This window comes from Sturnira hondurensis, unplaced genomic scaffold (assembly GCF_014824575.4).
Source record: "Sturnira hondurensis isolate 20B ecotype Veracruz unplaced genomic scaffold, ASM1482457v3 Scaffold0025370, whole genome shotgun sequence".
NCBI lineage: Eukaryota > Metazoa > Chordata > Mammalia > Chiroptera > Phyllostomidae > Sturnira > Sturnira hondurensis.
Genome location: NW_028098001.1, coordinates 9,953,986 through 9,980,290, shown reverse-complemented (window position 1 = coordinate 9,980,290; position 26,305 = coordinate 9,953,986). Strand labels below are relative to the sequence as shown.

At 38.7% G+C, this 26,305-nt stretch overlaps 1 protein-coding gene across 21 annotated transcripts in view; it reads right to left on the bottom strand.

Annotated features, from left to right (window-relative positions):
- Positions 1 to 4,315: 4,315 nt before the first annotated feature.
- The window catches only part of SNAP91 (synaptosome associated protein 91), a 130,672-nt gene continuing 108,682 nt past the window's right edge, over positions 4,316 to 26,305 (bottom strand). For 19 of the 21 annotated variants that reach the window (XM_037039316.1, XM_037039325.1, XM_037039329.1 and 16 more), the window contains 6 exons: positions 23,171 to 23,201; positions 22,142 to 22,253; positions 12,063 to 12,146; positions 11,027 to 11,131; positions 7,520 to 7,622; positions 4,316 to 5,695 (listed from right to left, as the gene is read on the bottom strand). In XM_037039316.1, the coding sequence (XP_036895211.1) occupies positions 7,530 to 7,622; positions 11,027 to 11,131; positions 12,063 to 12,146; positions 22,142 to 22,253; positions 23,171 to 23,201 (425 nt within the window). In that variant the 3' untranslated portion in view covers positions 4,316 to 5,695; positions 7,520 to 7,529. The remainder of the gene's footprint in view (positions 5,696 to 7,519; positions 7,623 to 11,026; positions 11,132 to 12,062; positions 12,147 to 22,141; positions 22,254 to 23,170; positions 23,202 to 26,305) is intronic. The other 2 variants (XM_037039321.1, XM_037039327.1) reach the window with 2 other exon arrangements.

The window sequence follows — 26,305 nt, the reverse complement described above, 5'->3', positions numbered from 1 at the left end:
TTTTAATTTCTAACATAGAAAGTAAGTAGTGGTAGATATAACCCATATATACGAGGATTCTGGAGGTCCTCAATAAATTTAGAATTTTAGCCCTGAGTCCAAAGAGTTTGAAAACCTCTGTGTGTAAATCAGTTATACAATACTATTATAGACTCATTTATAGAATCTCTTTATATTTAAGAATTGTTTGAAGATGTGTGTCAGAAATGGACAGGAACTGGGATTGTCTAACGCTGCAGCTCTGAAAGTTTAACTAAGGTTAATCACCATATCACAAAATCACAAAACGTCACGCCCTCACACATTTTCACTCACAGAGGAGATCTGAATATGTATCCAGTAGTGAAATCTGCTCTCAGCAAGGCTGGGAGAAACAAATTTTCTTATTGCCTAAGAGGATAAACAGCAAATTACCACAAAACCTGTTGCCTCAAAAATGTAGACAACCGCGACTTTCCAAGGAAAACAACACTCATTTTGATTTTCAGCAACGACTTCCACACAAGAAACAGTGATCGCTGTGCCCTTTCCCACCAACAAGCATTTGAGGCTATGTTGTTGAAGGGGCCGATTTAAAAGGAAAAAGAGGGCTTGGTGGAATTTATCTTCTGTGAATCTAATTCTCATTTCTTTTTCACGTCTATCTACTCCTTTCCTCCTTTTCTGAACTCATGACTCTTCCCCTAAAACCTTTTGTCTTTCTTCATTTTTAAGTACAAATAAATAGCATGAAAGATAGAGAACAAAGGACGCTGTAATACTGAGAACCACTTGCAATCATTACACCATATATAACTTGATTCAAATCTTCAACTCAATGGGTTTTAATTGGTGTTAGTTATTTTATTACAGTAATCTGAGTTATCAAAACTCTAATACAATTTAACTATAAAAGCTCTATATGAGTTATTCTTTAGTAAGATAATAGCCCAGCAGTGTCCAGGTAAGTGAAGGTATCTCTAAGAACTAACATTTGTGTTCATCCTTGAGACACTTACCTGGCACCCACTGAAGTGCTTGCTGCTGAGGATAAGAACAGGGGGAGACATTTCCTGCCTTCAAGGCTCACAATCAGCCAAAGCAGATGCCATCTTCATAGCTGATTAAAACACATGTGTTAGCCCTGGCTGGTGTAGCTCAGTGGATTGAGCACGGGCCTGCGTGTTCAAAGGATCACGGTTCGATTCCCAGTCAGGGCACATGCCTGGGTTGCAGGCCAGTTCCCAGCAGGGGCCAGTTCCCAGCAGGGGCCGATGAGAAGCAACCAAACATTGATATTTCTCTCCCTTTCTCCTTCCCTTCCCATCTAAAGATAAATAAATAAAAATATTTAAAAAATAACAACAACAACAACAAAAACACATGTGTTAAATACCACAAAGGTTGGCTGAAAGTTGTGCTCTGAGAAAAACAGAGTGGGAAGTCATGGTGAACAAGTGGGATTTGGCTGTGCTGCTGGGTTGGTGAGGTAATTTCAGCACAGGGACCTGAGTGGGCCAGCAGAGTGCGTGGGGTCCCTGTGCAGGAGCAGTGGCGTGGTCACACACAGGACAGTGTGTGTGCAAGCAGGCAGAGGGCGGAGTTCCAGCAGAGGTGAGGCTAGAAAGGCACTCTGACCCCGTGGAGGAGCGCCATAAATAAACTGGACCCGAGCTGAACACTATCCAGAGAGGTTAGCTGTTTCGCATACCCAGAGGACTGGACCTCGGGAGCATCTCAGCCATCAGACAACTTCCCTACAGAGACACCAAGACACTCACCACAGCACAGACCCAGTGTCTGATTCAAAAGTAATGCTCTTGCTCAATGCGGAGGAAAGCTCCGTGTAAAAAATTCCACATTAAACTTGAGATGATGTAAAGTCTAACACAACATATTTATTACAATATGCCCACAAATATATAGTCAAATGTAATCTATAAAAAAACATATTACATAATCAGATCCTAACTTCTGCAAGTCAATTCTCAAGATACAAAACTAGGAAACTAAGAGAAACTTAGTTTCAGAAATAGGTATGCTCCTATTTGAAAAATACTTTTAGCTGAGACTGGACTACTTTCTGAGATGTTGGAACAAACCTAGTCGTTGTCAATGCAGTTACCCAATTTCATTAAAACAGGTGAATCTGAGACTTCCGCCAAGATGGAGGCATAGGTGGAAACACCGTGCCTTCTCCCACAACCAAGTTTGAATACAACAAAGGTTTGGAGAACAAAGACACAGCCAAAAAACAGAAAATTGAATTATACGGAAGTCCGACAACCACTAACCGTTCAACAGGGATAGTAAGAGGGGCAGAGCCAGCAGCAGAGCAGGGTCGGGCAGGACAGATCCCCCGACCTAGGCGGCAAGTGGCCCGGACCCAGTCAGGGTGTGGGGCAGACTGACCTCGGTCGCACATTCACGCATAGTGAGAGGGACCACGCAGGCCCCAGGGGGCGAGGGCTGACGGCGGTGGCACACTCTCGTGCAGTGGGACAAAATGCGTGGGCCCCGTGACAGTGGCAGCTGCAGCACCTGTGGGGGCCGAGGCGGGAGGCGGCTGACGGGACGCCTTAGTTCCTCGTTGACCCCGCCCCCACATACAGCGTCACAACCCAGCGACTTAGTTGCCCTGCGCTAGTGAACACCTTAGGGCTCAGATCCTGCTATGTAACAGGCACGAACAGCCCAAAAGATGGCGCAAGAACTCAAAGTCCCAGAGCCGATAACTCTCAGGGACCGAGAAATTGCCAGCCTCTCAGAAGCACAATTCAAGACACTGTTTATCAGGATGCTCACAGAACTGGTTGATTATAGTCACAAATTAGAGGAACATATGAAGGCTAAACTAATTGAAATGAAGGGAGAGGTCCAGGAAACCAATAGCGATGGAAAGGAAACTGGGACTCAAATCAATGGAATGGACCAGAAGGCAGAACGAAACATCCAACCAGAAAATAGTAAAGAAACAAGAATTCAGAAAAATGAGGAGAGGCTTAGGAACATCCAGGACATCTTTAAACGTTCCAACATCCGGATTATAGGGGTACCAGAAGGGAGAAAGAAACAGCCACGAGTAGAACACTTATTTGAACAAATAATAAAGGAGAACTTCCCCAGTCTGGCGAAGGAAATAGACTTCCAGGAAATCCAGGAAGCTCAGAGAGTCCCAAAGAAGTTGGACCCAAGAAGGAACACACCAAGGCACATCATAATTACATTAGCCAAGACTTAAATGAAGGAGAGAATTCTAGAAGCAGCAAGAGATAAGGGGACAGTCACCTATAAAGGAGTACCCATCAGACTGGCAACGGATTTCTCAAAAGAGACCTTACAGGCAAGAAGGGGCTGGAAAGAAGTATTCCAAGTCATGAAATCCAAAGACCTACAGCCAAGATTGCTTTATCCAGCAAAACTTTCATTTAGAATGGAAGGACAGATAAAGTGCTTCTCAGATAAGGTCAAGTTCAAGGAGTTCATCATCACCAAGCCCTTATTATATGAAATGTTAAAGGGACTTATCTAAGAAAAAGAAGATGAAAAATGTTAACAGTGAAAGGACAGCAAACTCACAGTTATTAACAACCACACCTAAAACAAAAGCAAACCAAGAGGACAGCTAGATCAGGAGTGGAACCATAGAAATGAAGAACACATGGAGGGTTAGCAACAGGGGGGTGGAAGGAGGAGAAGGCGGGAGAAGGCACAGAAAATAGCATAGAGGGTAGGTAGAAAATAGATAGGGGGGAGGGCAAGAATAGTGGGGGAAATATAGAATCTAAAGAACTTGAGACATGTGGTTATAAACTAAGGAGGGGAGAATGGTGGGGGAGGGAGTGTGCGGGTGGAGGGGAATGAAGGGGGGGAATAGAACAACTGTAATGGTATAATCAATAAAATATATTTAAAAAAAACAGGTGAATCTACATTCTTCACCTCCTGGACCATGCAAGTGTGTGAGTGAACTACAGCCTAAGTCACATTATTCTTCAACCTCCATGGTGAGTTTTCCCAGAACCATGATGACTTTAATTGCATATTTTAAAAAAATTCATCCTCTTCTTTTTTGCGATATGGAATTTCAGTTTATTTGGCAGCAGCCACAGAGTGCCAAGTTTAATGATAGCTGTAAAACTTGTGCTTTTTTCCCCTTGTTTTTAATTTATTGTAAAATTATCAAAACTATGTTGACACAGAGAGCATTTTTCACCCTGAATGTTTTTAAGTTTTCAATATTTCATATGTGCTATGAGTGTCATTGGAAAGAGACCCTTTCCCTGAAAAAATAAACAGAGAGAAAGCTATGTTTGCATTTTCTTTGTTCAAGGTGTTTATTGCATCTCAGAGGGCGTACATGCACTGGGTTTTTATACTGAAATACAAAGAAAGCCATTTTGAAATTGGTTTTAGGTCATTTTTCCCCATTACAGTGTATGTTATCCCCACAGTAAATTCAGATACAACCACTTTTAAATGGTACCGTACACCTAGTAAATAATTTGAAAAATAGGCAAACGCCTTTCCAACCCAATATGCTTTTATGAAGAGCTGCCAAGTTGCTAGCGACACTGATCAACAGTGACCTCATGTATGCATCACAATCTTAAGCCAAGCCATCAGCACGGACAGTGTGACAACAAATTAAAAATTAAAGAATACAGTATGTACAGTAAAGGATACACTTTTCTGAGTCAGTTTCAGTTCTAATCACAATGGTGCAACAAAACCTACTTTGAGCTCGGTTGAGGAATGGAAGAACACTAGTCTACAGAACACACAAAGAAATACTAAATTAACAGATGTACATAAAATCCACAATAAAATGAAAATATCTGCAGTAATCTTTAAATTACAGATATACCTTGGGGTGTCTTCATAATAACACTTGAATAGCACATCTCTAGCTGCATTTGCACAAACATGATAGAAATGGACCCTTAATTTTCAGTGCATTTAATCAAGAATGAATAAATAGGTCAATTTAGATGCAAAACCTGACAAATATAATTAAAATATATATTTTAATAAAGCAGGGATTAAATAGGGAATACTCGTATTATTTTTTTCCATTCTTGATAAGGTAGCTTCAAGGAGAAATATTTATCATGGACATTAACCTTTATATTTTTTAAAATAAAATTTCTTAACATATACAGTGCCACAAAAATAAACATTTCTCACAACAGTTGAAGTTCCTGTGATTGGAAAAATGTACTCCACACCAAAAAAAGTTTTGTATATTTAAGTGTTTTCCTTACTATGATATTATCACACTATGTTTGTAACAGAGAAATAGAAGAAAAGAATTTATGGAGAGAGTTTAGGTTTGTCCAAAAGTTATATGTACAGTGAAACCTTCAAAAACACAGACACATCTTTCCAAATGGCTCACCACACAACAGGTGCGTCATCCGTCCACGGGCAAGGTCCAGAAAAGCACTGAGGGCATCAGAAACATCCATTCATTGTTTACATCATACAACACACAAATAACCCAAATACACTACAGTTGTGAGAGTAGGGATAACAGCTAAGGTAGTACACATTCCTAATATTCACTTTCACGGCTGTGCTACACGTTCCGGAAGAGAAGTCACGAGTAAGCATTGGGTTTGGTACTGGTGGCTCACTTTGTAACTCTGAGTATCAATCTTATTTGAAGTCTCCAAACTCATTATTATTTTTTCCTATTCAGTCACAAAAATTGCAGCTGTAAAGATAAAAAGCACTTGAATTAAAAAACAATATTATACATTCCTCAAACATTTTACCTCCCTTGCAATTTTACTCCCCAGGTAGTAAAAAAAAAATCTTTATACAAAAGGTTTCTGTATTAACAAACTCACAGTTATATACTTTTCACCATTCTTGAAAACAAGCTTAAAATTTCAGCCAGGAAAACATTTTAAAAACCTTTTAATGTATAGTTTCATTTTAGAAAAAAATTATATCAGCAAACTTTTGGACTTTGGATACTGAAAAATTGTAGTAGTAAGACATTCAGTTTCAATTAAGAATGGCTAACCTTTATAACAAAGTAGTGAAAAAAAGAAATGGCAGTGACTTCCATTGTTATTATTATTATTATTAATATTATTAATTTTTAGTTACAGTGTTCAATGTATCACCAAACAGTCGAACATGTGACAAAATTGAAGCAAAAGGAGATATTTCCAGTGATTCAATGCCTTCACTTACTCTCCTTCCTACTTATCTCCTTGGCCAATCCAAGCTTCACCAGTCGTCTTTGCCAAGAAATCTTTCCTGGCTGAGCCCTGGGGGTAACTCTTCTTCATGTAACATTTGGTGTGTGCCTCCTTCTTGACTATGAATCTCTGAGGGTCAGCACTGTCTTTAGGATCCCTGGGTTGGGTATTTATCAGCACTCTTGACAGATGATGAGAGCAGTGCTTACTGAGTACGAGGCAGACAAAAGGCTGCTCTGTGTAATGTCCTGGTCACTCCTGAAACAATTGCTAACAGAAGTGCTCACTGTCTCGCTTATGCCTACAATGGTCCAGGCCAACCCAAGGTGGAAGATAAAAGTTAGGCACAAGAGAAATTACTTGGCTTAGATGTCAAGGGCTTAAAAATGACAAATTATTAATCTTTTATAAGAGAAAAATCATAAAGAAGAAACTCAAAAATCTTAGTAGGCATTAGAGAAAGTTTAAACATATACAGGCATAGAGGTATAATAAACATAACACTGGAAAGAGGTTTGAAACGTCAATACTCCACTCTTCCAGTGGGGCCCGGGGCTAACCACTTGATGCCAAGGATCAGCCCCTGTAGCTGTGCAACGGAGACTAAGGCAACTGGCTAGTCTATGTCATGGGGTGTGATCTCCTACAGAGAAGATGAAAGAATTAATAACTATGAAAGTGAACAGGACAAGTACTGTGTAAATGAAAGGCAGGGTGATCACCGTTCATCACACTCAGCAAGTATTTGTTGAGACCCTACTCACCAGGGGGAAACAGTGAGTGTTTTCTTTCATCAGGTGCCTTTCATAAATTTACTATTAATCATTTTATAAATCATATTAGGATTTAAAACTAGAATGTTAAAGTTTAATATTTTGCTTGAATATAGAAAAGCAAAGGGTAATAATCTAAGTTTTATCTGATGAAGCAAGAAAGGCTAAACAAAATAAAAATATGAGATGTAGCCAAATATATTCTGAGGTGACTTCCAAATGCAATATTATAAATGCTGCCTTTCTATACATTCCAGTCACAATTTACCAAGTAGCTCGAACAATGTTTTGCTTTACCAATGTAATATCTATGTTTTCCGGTCTAAGGAAAGTTTGGAGATTTGTCTTCCTATTAGTTTTATAAATTAAGTAAGATTTAAAAATATAACTGATAATTCATTAATAGCTTTTAGTATTGATTTAAAAATATAAACACTCAAATTATTATTATATACATGTATTAAAAACACAGAAGTACAAATATTATACCTGAAACAGCTAAGCATTGCATAGGTAATTATTACAAGCCCACAGGAAAAGCTCAATATTAGATACCTTAAATTGTTTACAAGAAATCCTTGATGTTAAGATCCGCTAATGGGTCCTTTGCTGGAGGTTTCTTGGGACTCTGAGTGGCAGGTGTAGGGCTGGGAGAAAGCTAATGGGGAAAAGCCAGCCCAAGAGAGCAGAAACAGAAAGCAATAGGTAAGCATTAGGCAGAGCACATACCACAGAAAACATGCAGAAGATTAGATGGCTAAGGGTTACACATCTACTTCCTTCTACTTAGTCACAGTGTTGTGTTTAATTTCCGATTTATAAAATACACTTCAAATGATATTTGGCTTTCTTGGAAGTCTTTCACATCAGAGGTGGCTGAAGGAAAAATTTGAGGACTCTGGTAGAACAATGTGGATATGAGAGAAGGCACGCAAAACTAGTCACATAAAGATATGAATATACAGCAAAAACAAAAAAAATCAATGTCTCTATACAAAAACATTTTGACTTTCGGTTAATGGTACCACTAAACTAATAAAGGAATCACATGACTACTTTTAGAGTGAGAGTGAGTTTGAAGGAAAAATGGAAAAGTAACAGTCTGCAGAAAGCCACATAAACATTACTTAAAATTATTAGCTAAATATACTAGGATTTCATATAAAATGTTTTAAGTGAAAACCAGTCAAGTTTGGGGCACTGCTTGTTTCAGATGAGCAAATCATTTTCTAGTTATGAATGTCACTATATTCCAATACTGCCTGTCCAGCTTGCAGAAAAGACTAATCACTAAATACTATAGGAAATAATCAGACTGAGCTTGCAGCAAAAGTAGCAAAGAATTAATTTACCTTGTTTCTATTTAATTGGTACTTAAATTATTTAATTTATTATATAATTAAGTTCTGGGAGCAGGCTTTTACAGGAACATTAGGGTGCAAGGCCTCAAAAAAGGTCACATAATCTATGTAGAATAATAACTGACATTTTTCCTTGAGTCTAATTAGTCTTCTATGCCCATAATATGATGGAAATCTCAGAAATCTGGGATTGTGGGTCAGGAATGTACGTCTTTACTGATTCATTAAACAGAGCTCCAGAAGTAAGGATTTTAAGATTTGTTATTAAGTCCCGAAACTATTCTGCAGAATAGTCAGAATTTGACTTACTGCAGAACCTATAAGTCAAATTCCCACTTAAAAAACTTGATTCATACTTCACAGGAAGATCAGGAAAAGTGAGTATAAGAGGTGGAGTTGTGTGGAAGATAAACTCTAGGACCAATCCATAATTAGTAATTAGGTAAGACAATGATAACATCATGATACCAAAAGAGGAATAATGGCGTTGCCCAGACATCACAACAAAGATGAAAAGTTGTTTTGTTTTCTGAAGCCACACAGTCACGTTTAACTATCTAGTATAATAAGCTGGGCTTCATCTCTGACGCAGGATATACAATCTAAAAATGGCATACCATTTCCTAAATTACTATTAATTTAGTAATAGTAATTAAATTAGATTAAATGATTAAAACACTGTTTTCATCATATCATCTATTTTTCAAGATTATTCTTTGAATTAAGTAAATAAATCAATACTATGTAATACTGGTATTATGCAAGAAAACGACTGCCTTAAATTATAATGTTTATTAATTTATTTGTAAAGGTATCAGCACATCAAAAAACAGTAAGATTTAAAAAATCTTAGTAACATTCTTCCAAGTTCGTGAAAATACAAACATCCTTCCTTTCTTTCAAATAGGTGGTAAATAATCATGGCTATATTCAACCATCAAGGAAACACTCATGAAAATGAGATCCTGTCATAATTTAAATACATCTAGATGAACTCCACTACTGCCCCCCAAACCTTCCTTGATCTCTCCCAAAACAATCCCAGGAAGGGTTCCTTAGTCTCAGAGAAAACTCAGAAATTTCTCATGAAGATAATGCTTTGTGGGTATGGCCTTGAAGGCCAAGGCTTCTCACATTGAAATTTAACTGTTTGAACACCTACCATTCTCTCCTCCAGTCACCGTGGCTTTTGAGGGACGAAAGTAAAAAAGTTGAAAGCACATTTTGGGAACATGCAGAAAATGGATTTGGAGATGCTTCAAGGAAGCAGAGGGGATCAATGTGCACTCATGAAGTTCACAGTAGGAATTTGGTGGAGAAGACAATATAAATGCCCAATTGGTAAGTCAGAAACACAGCAGTAAAACCATTTATTGGTAGTGTTAAAATGGATTTGAGTTGTTTGTTTCTCAGCCACCTGGGAAAATTACAGCTTGGTGCTCTGTCTATCCAAGTCACTTTCTCATGGTGGAAACCTCTTTGGTTCTACGTACTGCGCCTCCCCAGGCAATTTATAAGTGGAATCAAGAGAGGTGACTCGTCACAATGACTATCACTATTAGCAGTAAAACAGTTCGACAAAGTGCACATGTTTAGCACCTTCGTAAATGAAGGTAGCACAATGTTTAGCAAGAAAGTCGGCCCCGCCTAGAGAGAGCTTTGCTTTGTCCTGGATCATGGTAGGTGACCTCTATACTCTTGGAACTTCCCAATCGACAGGAATGCCTTTGTTATTAGAGGTGGATTCTTGGAAGCAACGCCTGATAGTTTATGCTAACTACATAACCCAGAGTGGGGGCTAGCCATGACAGAAAAACCAACCACGTGATCTGACAGTTGGGTCTTTGGGCCACATTTCACTCAGAACTTTAGGGAGTGGGGAGGGTGCATAGATTAAGTTCAACCACGCGGGCAATTAATCAATCATTCCTATATAATGAAACTTCAACAAAAACTCCGCATGCGGGGGCCCAGGTGAGCTTCCTAGGCTGGCGATATTGCATGTATATTGTCACACATGGATGCCAGGTGGGTGACACTGCCCTGAGGACAAAGAAGTTTCACGCTTGGAACCTTCCCAGAATTTACCCTATGTATCTCTTCTTTTGGCTGGATCTAATTTGTATCCTTCCACTATAACAGAACTGTAACTTTAAGTTTAGTGCCTTCCCAAGTTCTTTGAGTCACACTAGGAAATTGTCTAGCTTGAGGGTGGTCCTGGGAACCCTTGCATTTGTAGGCTGCTGATCTGAAGTGCAGGTGGCCCATGGGACTCCCGACTTGTGGCTGGTGTCTAAAGTGAGGGTGGTCTTACGGGGGGACTGTGCCCTCAGGCTCTGCAGTGTGGCAAACTCACTGAAGTTAGTGCTACAAGTCTTGGAGGACTGGGTCCCTAAATTTGAATTTGGCTAAGTCTGGGAACACAAAGTAAAAGGATGGGTCAGAAGTACTCATTTTTCTGGAACACATGCCCCGATACTTTAAACGCCTGGCTGTTCTCAGGAATCATTCAGGATTACGTAGGAGAGGCACGGAGGGACTTTAGGCATTTAGTTCTACCCTTTTCCTCTAAGCCTTACTTTATTACTTCTGAAGCAACAGATATCAGGTTATATTAGGAAAAAATAGTTTCAGCAGTTTCCCACATGGCAGTTTTATACATATAAATTAATGTCGTTATTTTGTGGACATTTACACTGACCTGTGTGCCAGGCACCGCTGCGGCTCCGAAGGGCGGCCGCATCATGGGCTGTGCAAACATGACTGGCTGCTGAGGCATCATGGGCATGCCCGTCCCAGCAGGCGGCTGAAAGGGAAGGGCGGGTCACAGCATCCGTGCAGCACACTATGTATAGCAATGCCCTGATGTTTGTGTCTTTAATAGAGTTCTGAAAATTCTGAAGGCTCCAAGTCCAAGAGGAAGTATAATTTGTAACTTTGAATGATGGGTGCTGGGGAAGCTGGCAGAGGGCCGAGGACCACTGTGGTGCGGCAGCAGCTGGGCCACGCAGCCTCCTTGTCCCGACCACGCCTTGTTGTTGCTTACCTGTCTCCTGGAAGCATAATTCTTGAACAGATAAAAACTTTTTTCTTTATGGAAGATGGCCCTAAAATTTGCTAGTGATAAAAGGGATGAGTCAAAAGTTCTAGTATAATGATTATGAGTTGATTTTGATTGTGCTTAGAATATCTTTGGTAAAATTACTCCAACAATAACATGACAATACACTATAGAAATAATTATTATCTTTAAATCATCACCTGAGGATATGTTTTTACTGATATTAGAGAAAGCAGAAGGGAGGGAGGGGAAGGGGGAGACAAATAGGGGGAGGTGTGGAGAGAGAGAGACAGACAGAAATATGAGAGAGGAACATTGATCGGTTGCCTTCCATATGTGCCCTGACCAGGGCTTAGACAAGCAACCCAGGAAGATGCCCTGACTGGGGATCAAACGCACAGCCTTTCAATGTATGGGACGTCACTCCAATTAATACAGCCACCTGGCGATGGCTGATAGAAATTATTTTGATAGAAATCATTTGAAGTATTTTATAGGTGACTTTATCATGTTATGGGTAGACTATTAATATCGAAAGCAGATGACTTAACTTTTTAAGTTTTACTTTACTGTATTTTGGGAAGAACTGTATTCTAGATCAGTATTTTTTAATCTGGGACTTGGCCAAGGCCTTAGAAATGTCAGTTTCAATTTTCAGTTACAGGTCGTCACTCACCATTCCAAATCCTCCTCCTGGCTGTCCAACAGATGGGGCCCCGGCAACAGGAGGAACCGAGCTGGTGGGAGGAACAGCTCCTTGCTACCATAAAAACCACAAAACAACACACAATAACAACAAAGGAAAAGAACCAATGTAATTTGATTTAAAAATGACAGAGTATAATTTAAAAATGCATGCCACTTATGTAGATACGTAAAGAACTTTCAGATTCCAGTTTTAAACTTTAAAAAGGGTCCTAGCACCCTGACAATCACAGGAATATGGTTACCGAATTGAGGTTCACCGGTGTCGTGCTATTCGGGCTCCTTGGCGAGCTGCTCACTTACCGCCCTGGGCTTTCTTTCGATCTCTCCTCCACTCTCACTGTAGTAAAGGATGAAATTCCTCTAGCTTATCTTTTCCTATCACCACATCCTCTAACGAGCACTGAGTCACACGCATGGGGAATGTGTTTACATTTTCAATGCTTAGTTTCCACCCCCCTACTTTTAAATTATTCTTTTCTGTGTTATACTTGCTTCTCTCTGACTTTTGACTGTTGTAAATGTGCATAATGGCCAAAATAATCAGTTTTAGGAAGCATGTAAAAGACTGTGCACACATATCCCATTTTAGGTACACGTCTAGTTGTTTCATCATAGACCCATGCCCCCTAATATTTCCCTTATGTTTAAAATTAACCATACTACAAATGTTACATTTAAGTTAACCATTAAAGCAAAATTCTAATTAAAAAAGGAAATACTACAGTGACAGCAATGTCAGCAGAAATGGTGAAGGAACTTTAAAAGCCCAGCAACACCACATAAAAATGGCAAAACAAGCAAAAATAATCATAATCAACTGTTTTTGGAATTCTGCAAACTAAATAACCCAGAAAGTACTTATTCGAGAATATCAGCTGAATGGATAATAGTGAACTTCGAGGCATTTTTAACTCATCCTAGTTCCATCCACGGCTTTCTAGTTCAGTTGTAGTCTTGAACTAGACCAATAGTACCAGAGGGAGCAGAATGCATTTAATCATTTGTTTTGTCTTGTCTGGATGGCTCACTGGAAAGAGTGGCTCAAAAGCTTCTCTTTTCCTTGCCAAACTGGGAATGCACCTAGTGCTACAGTTGTTACCTGAAGTCCTGCATGGAAAATATTTACAGGCAAATGTTTTAGTTGTCCCTCTCTTTGAGGCAGGGGGTAACAGCAAATAGACTAAACAAAAAGCTTGGGAGGAACGGCTGGAGAATGAAATGCTTTGAGGATCTAGGGTTTGAAAAGCTCAGACGCACTCCTGGGAATTCAGAAAGCCATGCACATGCCCAGGACTGTGCACATGCCCAAGAAAGGCTTGTGAGGGCTTCTGGCTGACCTTGGGGCTTTGAGCAAGCAGTAAGTGATTGCTAAGGCAGAGCTGCAAACACTCCTGGTTGAGTTTGAAAACTTTCCCCAACACATACTCAGAGCTCCTCTACAAAACTTGAGAAATATTTTACATTCCATAAGTTTAAGTAATATCCACCTATTGATTAGCTGACCACTTAGATAAAGGAATATAGACTTCGGTGATCCCACCTGAGAAAGAACACAGACTACAGAATTAGTTTGGAATGGTCACTAAAGAAACAAACAAAAAACAACTAAAGGAGGATCAAAAACAAACCTTTGGGGAGAGGTAGGATCTGATTTTAAGTTTCCACATTATAATATTCAAAATTTCCAAGTTTCAACAATAAATTATGAGGCATACAGATATATAGCCCACATGCAGAAGAAAGATCTCAAATCAGTAACTTATATTTACATCTTAAGGAACTAGAAAAAAGAAGAACAAACTAAACCCAAAGTAAGCAAAGGAAGTAAATAATAAATATTAGATTGTAGATAAATGAAATATAGAATAGAAAAAAGAGAAAATAGAAGAACCCAAAAGTTGGCAATGAGGTAAGAAATAGATAGCATCCAGGTAAGGAAAGAAGAAATATGCTTATATGGTCAATTAACCTATGACAAAGGAGGCAAGAATATACAATGAGGTAAAGACAGTATCTTCCATACGGGGTGTTGGGAAAACTGGACATATACAAAAAATGAAATTGGGCCACTGTGTTATACCATGTATACAAATAAACACAAAATGAACTAAAAACTTATATCTAACACCTGAAACCATAAAACTCCTAGAAGAACATAAAGGTAGTAAACTCTTTGACGTTGCTTTTGGCAATATCATTGTGGATTTGTCCCTTAGGAAAGAAAAAGTATCAAATGGACTACGTCAAAATGAAAGCTTTGGCAGAGCAAAGGCAAACACCAACAAAACTGAAACCAGCCACCAAATGGGAGAACATATTTGCCAATGATACACCTAGTAAAGTCAAATAGTCAAAATTTTGACTTAATAGTCAAAATTTATGAAGAACTTATATAACTCAACACTAAAAAACCCAAACAATCCAATTAAAAAATGGGCAGAAGACTTGAATAGACATTTCTCTAAAGAGAACATACAAACGGCCAATAGACATATACAAAGATGCTCAACTTCACTAATCATCAGAGAAGTGAACATTAAAATCACAATGAGATATCACCTCACACCCATCAGAATGGCTGTCACCAATAAATCAACAAACAACAAGGGTTGGTGAGGATGTGGAGAAAAGAGAACCCTCATGCCCTGTTGATGGGATTATAAGCTGGTGCAACTACTAAGGAAAACAGTAGGGAGGTTCCTTAAACATTTAAAATAGAGGTGCCATAGGATACGGGAATTCTATAGCTCAGTATTTATCAAAGAAACCAACACACTAATTTGCAAAGATATATTGAACCCCTATGTTCATTGCAAATTTACTAATTATAGCCAAGATATAGAAATAACCTAGATGCCCATCAACAGATAAATGGATAAAGAACATGTGATATATAGAATGAAATATTAATCAGCAATAAGATGGAATGCAATCTCGATATTTGTGACAACATGGATGGACTTAGAAGGCATTATGCTAAGGAAAATTAGTCAGACAGAGAAAAATACCATACGATTTTATTTATATGTGGAATCTAAAAAACCCCAAAAAGATGAATAAACAAAACAAAACAGAAATAGACCCATAAATGTAGAGACCAAACTGATGATTGCCAAATGGGAAAGGGTGGGATGAGAATAAAACATAAATAAGAAGGAAAAAGGAAGAAATAAAACTATCTCTATTTGTAGATCACATGACCTTATGGACAGAAAATCTAAGGAATCCGTACACAAAAAATATCAGAGTTAAACAAATTTAGCAAAGTTGCAGGATATAAAGTCAATATACAAAAATCAGTATAGTGTTCCCTGTACACTAGCAATGAACAATCAAAATATGCAATTACAAAAACAGTTTCATTTACAATAGCATTAAAAACAATAAAATACTTAGAAATAAATTTACCAAGAGAGGTACAAGCCTTGTACACTGACAACTATAAAACACTGTTGAAAGAAATTAAAGAAGACTTTGAAAAACAGAAAGGGATTCTGTGTTTGTGGATTGAAAGACTTAATATTGTTAAGATGGCAATTCCTCCCAGATTGCTTTACAGATTCAGGGTGATCCTTATCAAAATTCCGACTGCTTCTTTTGGAAAAATGGACAAGCTGAATCTAAAATTCAAATGGGAATGCAAGGGACCCAGCTGAAGCAACCTTGAAAAAAAACAAATTTGGAGACTGACACTTCCTGGTTTTAAACCTTACCATGATGCTACATTAATCAAAACAGTGTGGTACTAGCACAGGACACACAGATCAACCTGACAGAATAGAGAGTTTGAAAATAATACCATTAATCTATGTTCAATTGATTTTTTGACAAGGATGCCAAAACCAATGAGTAAAGAAGAAGTCTTTTCAATAAATGGTTCTTGGATGACTGGATTTCCATATGCAAAACACTGAATTTGGACCATACATAAAAATGAGCCTAGGATCGTGGTTCGATTCCCAGTCAGGGCACATGCCTGGGTTGCAGGCTGGTTCCTTGCAGGCTAACTCCCAGCAGGGGACGCACGAAAGGCAACCATACATTGATGTTTCTCTCCCTCTCTCCTTCCCCTCTAAAGATACATAAATAAATAAAATCTTTAAAAAAAAAATGAGCCTAAAAGAGGTCAAATATCTAATGTAAGAGATAAAAGTACAGAACTCTTAAAAGAAACACAGGTGTAAACCTTTAAGACCTTGGCTTAGGTAATAGTTTCTTAAATATGATATCAAAAGTACAAGCAACAACAAAAATAGGTAAGTTGAAGTTTATCAAAATTAAAAAATTTTGTATGTCAAAGAAAATTAAAAGGCACCACACAGAATGGAGGAAAATATTTGCAAATGAATTATCTGATAAGCATCTAGTATCTAGAACAAAGATCTCTTAGAACTCAACAATAAAAAAGGCGGTTAACCCAGTTATAAAATGGGCAAGGATTTGAATAGACATTTCTCAAAAAAAAAAAAAAAAAGAAAAAAGAAAAGAAAGACATACAAATGGCAGTAAGCACATGAAAAGACATACAAATGGCAGTAATTCAACATCATAAATCATTAGGGAAATGCATGTCAAAATCACAGTTGAAACCCTATGCAGTGCTGGTGGGAATGTAAAATGAGGCAACTGGTGTGGAAAAGTCTGGCAGTTTTCAAAAAGCCAAATATAGAGTCACAAATGAACTAGCAATTCCATTCCTAGGTATATACCCAAGGACACATGTCCACACAGAACCTTTTTGGCTGTAACCTTTCATAACAGCCAAAAAGCGGATACATCCCAAATATCCATCAGTTAATGAGGACTGTGCTACATCCAAACAGTGGCGTATTCAGCCACGATACTGAATGACACTGACACAAGCTGCAGCACGAAGAGACCTTGCTTCACAAGAAAACACTGGCTAAGTGAAAGAAGCCAGGCCCAAAAGGCTCCATATCATGATTCTTTTTATAGGAAATACCCAGAATATGCAAATCCATAGGAATAAAGTAAATTAATGGATGCCAGGGCATAGGGAGAGGGGGAAATTGGGAGGGGACATGCTTCTTATTGGGGTGATGGAGAAATTCTGAAATTGGATATTGGTGAAATTTTTGTAACACCATAAATATTCTAAAAATCACTGAATTTTACACTTTAAAATTGTTGAAATAGTGATTTAAAAAATCTTATCTTCACCCAGGATATTTTTATTGCTTTAGAGAGAGAGGAAGGGAAAGAGAAACATTAATATGAGAGAGAAACATTGATTGGTTGCCCTGCCAATCAATGTTTTGTGTCCCAACAGGGGATTGAACTCATAACATTTTGGTGTATGGGATGATGCTCCTACCAACTGAGCCACACTGGCCTCGGCAAAAAAATGTTTTTAAAATATGTTTATTCATTTTAGAGAGCAGAAGGGAGAGAAAAGGAAACATCAGTGTCAAAGAGAAACCTTGACTTGTCTCCCATTTATGCTCTGACCAGGGACTGAAACCACAACCTAGCTATGTGCCCTACCTGGAACCAAGCCCCCAACCTCTCTGTGTATAGGATGGCTAAAGCAACTGAGTCACACTGGCCGGGGCAAAAATGATTGATTTAATATTAAGAGCATTTTATGTCAAAATATCTTAAAAAGAAAGAAAATACCCAAGGGTAGCAGAACACGCCACGCCTAAATATGCCTCTTTGGCATAAGAATTATTTTGAGAAACAGCAGATGCAGGAGAAGCTCTGAAAACGGAGAAGTTAAACTTTTATAAAGGACATTTACATTTATAAAGGAAATCTCCATTTTTAAGGTTTCTCCTTTACCTAGAAGGAAGAGAAGGACAACTACATCACAAGAGAATCTTATCAATGGAGAAGGCACTGATTTAAATCTACATAACACACCTTACCTTTGCTTACCCTGCTTTTCCTGGTAACCTCCCCTAACTGGTCACCCCATCCCTTTCTTTCTTTTCTCTTTAGCTGAAGATGGCATTGAAGACAGTGGCTTAGACCACCTCAGAGAGTTACTAATTTTTTAATCACGCATACAGAGGTCTACATGTTAATAACTTGTTTTTCTCCCTTTAATCTGTCTTTTATTACAACAGTCTCAGTCAAGAACTCAGAAGGGCAGAGGAAAAGTTATTTTCCTCTCTGCTACAAGTATTATATTTCAGATTCATTTTTTTATTATTGCTTTTTAGAAAGAGAAGAAGGGAGGGAAGGAGAGAGAGAGAAAGAGAAAGAGAGAGAGAGACAGACATCGATTTGTTGTTCCATTTATTCATTAGCTGATTTCTTTCTGTGCCCTGACTGGAGATCAGACTAGCACACCTGACCCATCGGGATGACACTCAGACTGACTGGGCCAGCGGCCTGGGCAGATTCACTCTGCCCTCATCACTTCAACAGGTGAGATGGTAAGCTATTCACCAGATATAGAATTATATAATTTACTAAAGTTGTGTAATTGATCAGAATTATAAATAATAATTGTATTATTTGCCAGAATTATATTGCTGGAACTTAAGACAAAAGAAAGAAAAAACGGTTTTTATTAGTTGTCAAAATAAAATGACCTGGCAAACATTCCTGATCAAATAAATGGGTCAAATAATTTCCAGAGAGTCTAAATTTGTCATTTTGCTCAAATGGTAGATTAACTCAACCATTTATTTACTCTCTAAATATTATTTATCCAAAGGTTTTAAAATCAGTACTAAACTGAATATTTTATCTATAGGCATATAAAGATTAGTTGTTTTTAGGGAGAGAATTGCAGATTCTGTGACCCACTGCAAAATGCACATTATTTCTGAATCACAAGTATCTTCTTGGTTGTCGTGATGGAAACCTGACAGGTCTGTTGTGCTTGGGAGGTCTCAGCAGCTCTGCAAACACGGGCCCTCGATGGCCATGAAGACAGAGCCCTGACAGCAGACATGTTTCCAATATTCGAGTTCTGTTAGGGTTGCCAGCTCTAACTAGGGACCTCTGATTTGAAAAATTTTATAGCTGTATCTCCAAGCAGCCATTGAAGGAGAATTAAAAACAAAATTGGAAAAACAACCTTTTCTCTTGTCTGTGGATAAAAACTTGAAAAGGCAGAGAAAGAATCCTTACCCCTTACTTCTGCCCCCCACCTCCTGCTCAAAGGCGAAGGCCTGCAGACGACCAGGAAAATTGGGAACCACTGCTCTGAGGCTTCTGCAGCATAAGTCTTGGCTGCCTCTCTTATTTTGCTTGAATTCTCTTAGAAAAAGAAACTCAAACATATTTCAAGGGACAGAAAGATGGAAGAGAGATTTTATGAGAAAACTGGGTGGAGAGAAGCCAGAGGCCCTTGGAGTGGTTTCTGAGGTAAAAGCAAACCCAGAGCTTTAAGGAAGGAGAGCTTTGTAGTAGATGAAGCAAACAGTTCTGAATTTATGTGGACTGTAAATAAGACTAAGTGAGAGTTAACAACGACACAGACTCTCTCCATATGAGAGCCTTTCTATTGTTACCTGAGTGATACGGAAAACGAAACAGAACTACATGTACCTCTGCCCTTGTAATACATTATTTCTGTTCTAGTTTCTCTTTCCAGAGCTGCTACTTTACTTTATGCTAAAGCCCACTGTCTCTACCTTTCTGGAACTTACTAACAATTTAAAGTTTTGTGCTTCATAAGCAAATATAAGGAGTTCTGATGTTTAAAAAATTTGAATATTAATCTCAGCCTCAGTGATGGTGCCTGCCAACCAGATAATTGGCAGCCTTCCTGCCCCAAAGAAGCAAAAAAGAGTTGTTAATTAAGTATTCGATGAATTCTCAACCTGTGTGGTTAAAAATCTTGATCTCAAGGGAGGTGATGGCCAAGGAAGGAAGGAGATCAAGGCCAAGGAAGGTCTCCAAACTGATACTATTTTAAACTACTTCTCTCTTACTGCTCTTCTCAGTTAATGGCCTCATTATTTAGCACTGCCCTGTCCCACATGGAAGCCTGGGCACCCACTGTCTTGGGGGCTTCATTCACAAGGATCCACAGTTGTGTGGATTCTACCAGCGTTTTCTTCCTCATCTTCCTTTCACCCTCACTTCAGACTTTCCAACATTTTTTTAACCTACAGCTGAATCAGCAGTCTCCCACCCTCTCCCCACGCCCCTTCACTCCATCTTAGACTCTGCTATCACCTTGTCTGTTCTGAAACTAACCTGTTTAAAAAAAAAACAATTAAAAACTTGATTCTGCTAAGGGCAACACCATCAAAGTATAAACTTCTCAGAAGAGCAAGTCCTCTTTAATTTTGCATAGAATCGAATAGGAAAATTCATTCCTTTAACTTGGTAATGATCATATGAATTGTAACACTTAATGTGAATATACAGTATTGATAGTTTTCTAAGATCAGCTCCAAGGAATCTTTTTCTTTCATTAGGGAGTTTATACATTTATAAATTCACTCTCCCTCTCCCTCCAACAAGATGGAGGCTCTCAAATATTCTTGCATCTAAGAATGGAGAGCAGCCCCCTATGCTTGGCATGCTGGGTGCTTATGGTCCCACTATCTGTCTGAACCACCAGCCACAGGGGTCCCAGGGTAACAGTTGTGCTCTCTTCTCCCCACAAACGAGTCCTAGTTTGGACAATAAATTAAATGGTCATCTTGGTTTTGGATCTTATAAAACAGAAATTTAGTGTCTACTAAAGTAGGCACAAAAGTATCCTTTGTAAAAATTAAAACAGAACTCTTCATGGTGTTGCTAAACACAAAACTGGTCCTCTTAAGCATTATTTTAAATTAATGCAATGAAAGATAGAGATAAATACATAGATACAGTAGGCAACTTTCTCCTTTTATCTGTTAGAAATCACTTCTTAAAATTAAGTTCTTTCAGAGTTTAGTCTCACCAAGGCAGAGAATATCAGTCCTTGAACTTCCTCTCTCACGAACACCACCAAATGGGACGGGAACACCAGAGGAGTGGGTTTTAGGAACAAAATGTATTTCCCTATAGAAACTATAGTATAAGTTGTAATTCAATGAATACTGTTAGTTCTGTTTAGTGGTACATTTTGGTTCCAAAGGTATTTTTCAGATTAGTTTGACCTTATTTTTATTTATAAAATTATTTAAATGGCACCATGTTTTAAATTTCAAAACACAGACATTTAAATTACTTTCAGGAACATGATCGTTTTAATAGAGTCTATCTAAAATATTTATATTCTATTTCTATTAATTCACCTCCATGCATATTTGTTTGGCTGGGGTTGATGGGTGATGGTCAGGATTAATTCAGGCGACAAGGAGAGTAGGCTGCTGAGAAAGCCTTTGGGGTGGGTGTGGTATAGACAGGTGAAGGTGGTAAGCGAAGGTGAAAAGTTAGGCGTGAACTTGGGAATCAGTGACTAGCCTCGTTTTGCTGAGTATGGGGCACATATAGGAAAACAATCAGTTTTGCTACACTGATGACATCCTTTTTATGGTAGCGAATTTCACAAAATAGTAATTAGTCTTTATAACCAGTGATATGCCATCTCACAGAGTGAATGCTGGTAATATTAGTAGAAATTTAATATACAGAAATAACATGTACTTAAATTTTATAGAAAACAGGCATTAGTAGTTTCAATTTTAAAAATGGTGAGCAGAAGTAATAATATTTTAAAATAAAAGTTCACTTACACAATAGAAAACTGCCCAATCTTTCTGGTAAGAAAAAAAGTTTTCATTACTTATTAAGACAATCAGGGAACCTGAGCAAGAAATGTGATGAAATATAGATAGGGATCAATAATATTAAAGGCTTTTAAAAAAATATTTCCATAATTATACTAATAAGAATTAGTATCTCAAGAAGCACATATACTATTCTGAAATGATTAAAATAAAAAATAGTGCATAACCTTTATCAAGTGTAAAGTCAATAAAATTTGCATTTTGGTAAATATTGCATCTTGCTTATATGTCTTCAACGTGGATGAAAAGTACATGGTCAGTAGCAAAATGCACTCTGCTTTTAGGGCAGTGCAAACGGGCAAATTGCCTGCACGGCCCTGGCCCCTGGGGGGCCACCTACCAAAGGGGCGCTTGGCGGAGCTCCTGCTGACCAGGTCGCTGCGGCTACTTTCGGCTGCCAGTTGGCTCCACCAGTCAACTTTTTCTCTCCAGCATTCCACTGAAGATCTCCCCTAAAAGCCAAGTGTGCAAGACAAACGAAAAACCAAAAACACTCTAATCAGAAGAGAATGCTGCGTGATTCCGGAGGTACTTTTATTTGGGGTTAGAAGCAGCCTGCTCAAGGCCAGTGACAATAAAGAGAACAGGTTAAAACTTATACAGAAGTCTTACCACGTTGTATTTAAGAAAGTTTAACAGCATTTGACAAAAATAATTTAGAGTCTGGACCTCAAAGATAACAGGAATTTTCTGTCACTTCTACTAGAAAAATACGAGACAAAATGTAACTGAATTCTTCAGGGTGAGAACCATTTCCAGAGAAGTGTATCATAAGTGCCATGTACCCATACTTGGCTGCCCTGAGGATGCGTCCATGATGGCGCAGTCTGGGTCGACGGAAGGTTTCACACGTCTATATCATGACTACAGCCGGCCCTACTGTGCTGTCCGATGCCATCTATTGTAAAACAGGTCCCAGCTAGAAAGTTGAACTAGACATCTAAAAAGATGGGCACACTGCTGAACATTCATACTGTCTTTCTTAAAACTGACCCTTCATGAGACTTTCAAAAATCAGTGTGACCCAGGAATATTATAATGAATCTAGAATTTAAAGCCATAAAAGTATTCAAACCACAACTCCCCAATATTTCTAGATATAACTTTCTGACAGTCTTGGAGACTGAAATAGATTATTCCTTTTCATTGCTAGAGCCAGCAGTTTGGATGTTGCAGGAGAATAACAGCAGCAACAACAACAACAACAAAAAAACACCCCAAACCAGAATGAAATAAAAACCAATTTTTAAATTACCTAGCTCTCAGGTAATTACTTTAAAGAGTAATTACTTTAAAGAGAACAATGTTTGATAGTGTCAGATAAGTACAAATACACTGTCACAAGAAAACCAGTTTAAAAAACACTTACTTTTTGGATGTGGTGCCAGAAATCCCAAGATCTATAAATGGATAAAAGGAAAAAGAATTTAAACCTCTATACTCAGCTTAAATGATATGACATTTAAAAGATCAAAGACTCAGAGGTCTACAAAAAGTCCATATTTTGCCTAGGAATGACTACATTCAGTTTTACAAAGGAGAAACTATGTTAGAAAACATTCACAAATCTAACATTTTCTTTTACTTTACGTTATACTTAAGGATCACATTTTATTGTCAAGTGGTGTTCAGAAAAGAGGCTTGAGACTGCTAGCTTAGAAAGGTCTGCGTGGCTGGCATCTGGGAACCGAGCTAGTAAATCGTTCTCCACACTGAGGTAAAATTTTTCCTAATGATAAGGGTGGCTTACTGTGTCTAAACTATACAAACAACACGGTTTATGCCGAACGCCTGCTTTCCTTCTGTGAGACTGAAACTTCAGGAACATGCTGGGCTGAGAGTGCCTACATGACCAACATCCGATAAAAACCCTGGGTGCTGAGTCTCTAAATGCTGTCCTTGGGCCAAAGCATCATACACGTTGCTGCAGTTCTGTGTGCTCTTCCCCTCATGGGAAGGAGAGAGAACATAAGGACGTTTGAGTGTGGACTGCTCCAGACTTTGCCTGGGTCTTTTCCCAATGACCCAGCCATGTATCCTTACTGCTCTGCTGTAATAAATCTTAGCTGTTACTACAAATCTGTGCTGAGTCCTTGAGCCCTTCTAGTGAACCCATGAATGTGAGGGTGGGGTCTTGGGGATTCTGACACAACTGGCTTAATCATTCTGCCCTAATCTCAGTTCATTTATCTCACCAGCAAATACAGGGTCCAGCAGAAGTAATGCTTGCCTGAGTGCAGTTGGTAGGATAATAATATGGGTATAATAATTTATAGTTTTAATGTGTATATTCCACCTAAAATATCATATGGTGTGCTTATGTGTGATAATGTTATGCTACAGAATTAATGGTTATGGCTTGGTAAAAGAAGGTTTTGTAATAAAAAAGGCATTATTTGTGCTGGTCCCTGCATTCGTTGAGCCCCTACACATACCAGGCACTGTTTTAAGCACTTGGTTATGTCAATGAAAGAAAAAAAATTCCAAACCTGAAGGAGCTCACATCCTAATGGGGTGAGATGGACGACAAAACATGTATATTAAGAAGAAAGTAAACTAGGTAGGCTGCTAAGAGGTAAACTGGAAAGCCTGTGGGAAAATTCCAAGGAAAAGCAGGGTGAGGGGGATTGAGTGGAGCAGGACGGGAGTGCGGGGCAAGCATATGAAACAGGATGCTCAGGCAAGGCCTCATGGCAAAGGTGAGGCCTGAGCTGGGCAGGGGTCTGGGGGAAGAGCTTTCTAGACTGTCACATGGTGTACTCTCTGCCTTATGGTAACTCTGTTTAACATTGTAAGAAACTGCCAAACTGCTTTCCACAGTAGCTGCCCAATGTTGCCTTCTCACCAGCAATGTTAGAGGGGTTCAATTTCTCCAAACCCTCCCTGACATTGGTTATGACCGGTCTTTCCTATTGTAGACATTCTAATGGGTATGAAGTGATATCTCATTGTGGTTTTGATATGCATTCCACAGATGTCTGATGTTGAACATCATTTTATGTACAAATTGGCCATACATTCTCTGCAGAAATGTTTAAGTCTCTTGACTCTTAAAATTGGATTATTGCCCTGGCTGATATAGCTCAGTGGGTTGAGTGTAGGCTGCAAACCAAAAGGCTGCCGGTTTGATTCCCAGTCAGGGCACAGGCCTGGGTTGCGAGTCAGGTCCCCAGTAGGGGAAAAGTAAGGGGCAACAACACATTGAGGTTTCTCTTCCTCCCTTCCCTTCTCTCTACAAATAAATAAATAAAATCTTTTAAAAAAAGAAAATGGCATTTTAAAAAGTGTGTCTCAAATTTACTGTTCTTTATCATGAGTGTTCGGCTATTCCTCTAGTGGCTCGGCTTTCGGCAGCTGACATAATTCTCAAAAGGATTTGGCATCTGAGGGCTGTGTGCTGACGGCACTCTCAGCAGCTAGAAGTAAAAGTCCTGTTTTGGGGTGGTACATTATAGTGTCCAGCAAAAGCAGTTTCCACTGCAGACTATCCATTGATGAGATAATATATTAGAGGAGGAAGAAACAATCAAATAACCTCTTCATAGGTATCATCAAAGCATTTTCATGGATGCCCAGACTAAGAATAATGAGTGAAATGTAAATATATGTCCATTGGATAATGCACAGGAAATATTCTGTATAAATGATATGCTACACTTTTGATATAGCCTTGAGTAAAATGGAAAGTATTTGCAATGCTACACCCATTCACCTAGTAAAAAATCAAACTCAGAATTGAAATAAAAAGGTCTTTATTATAGCTTCCCTCCCCTCCTAGGCCTCTCTCCTTCACTTACCTAGCTCTAGTCACTAGTCTCCTTGATGTCCCTTGAAGACGCCTGGCTAACTCCTGCCGCAGTGCCTTTGTGCTGGCTACCTCCTTAGCCTGCAAATGTTCTCCCTCAGATATCCCCATGGCTCATTCCTTTAGCTTCCCCTCTGCTCCGATTTCACCTTCTCAGCGAGGCCTACTCCACCTCCCACACTGTAGCACCCTTTGCCTGTTCTTTTTCCCCCATGGCACTTATGACCTAACACACTACGGAATTTAGTTATTTGAAAATGTTTCATGTTTGTTTTTGCCTTTTCAGAGCTCCACAAAAACAGAAATTCATAGCTGTTTTGTTCACTGATTTTATCTCTAGAATCTGGAAGAATGCATCGCACTCAATAAATGGCATTTGTTGAATGAGTAGCTAAAACTCCCTTGGATGCTCAATTAGTAAATATCTTGCATTTATGTTACTCTGTATTCTCGTTTCCAAATGAAATGAAAAATGAAGTACTTATTATACACAATGCACTTGACTTCACATTTGTATATGCTCAACCATACTTCTGATCATTTAGATTAAAAGGGCCTGGGTTCTGTTTGTAAGACTATGCCACAGAGATGTCTTATCTTCCAAGAAACTGCACCAGGTAAAACACTAAGAATTTCTGCCCACTCTTTAACACACTCGTCCACAAGTGAAGCTTGAAACAATACGTATGAAAAGGCAGG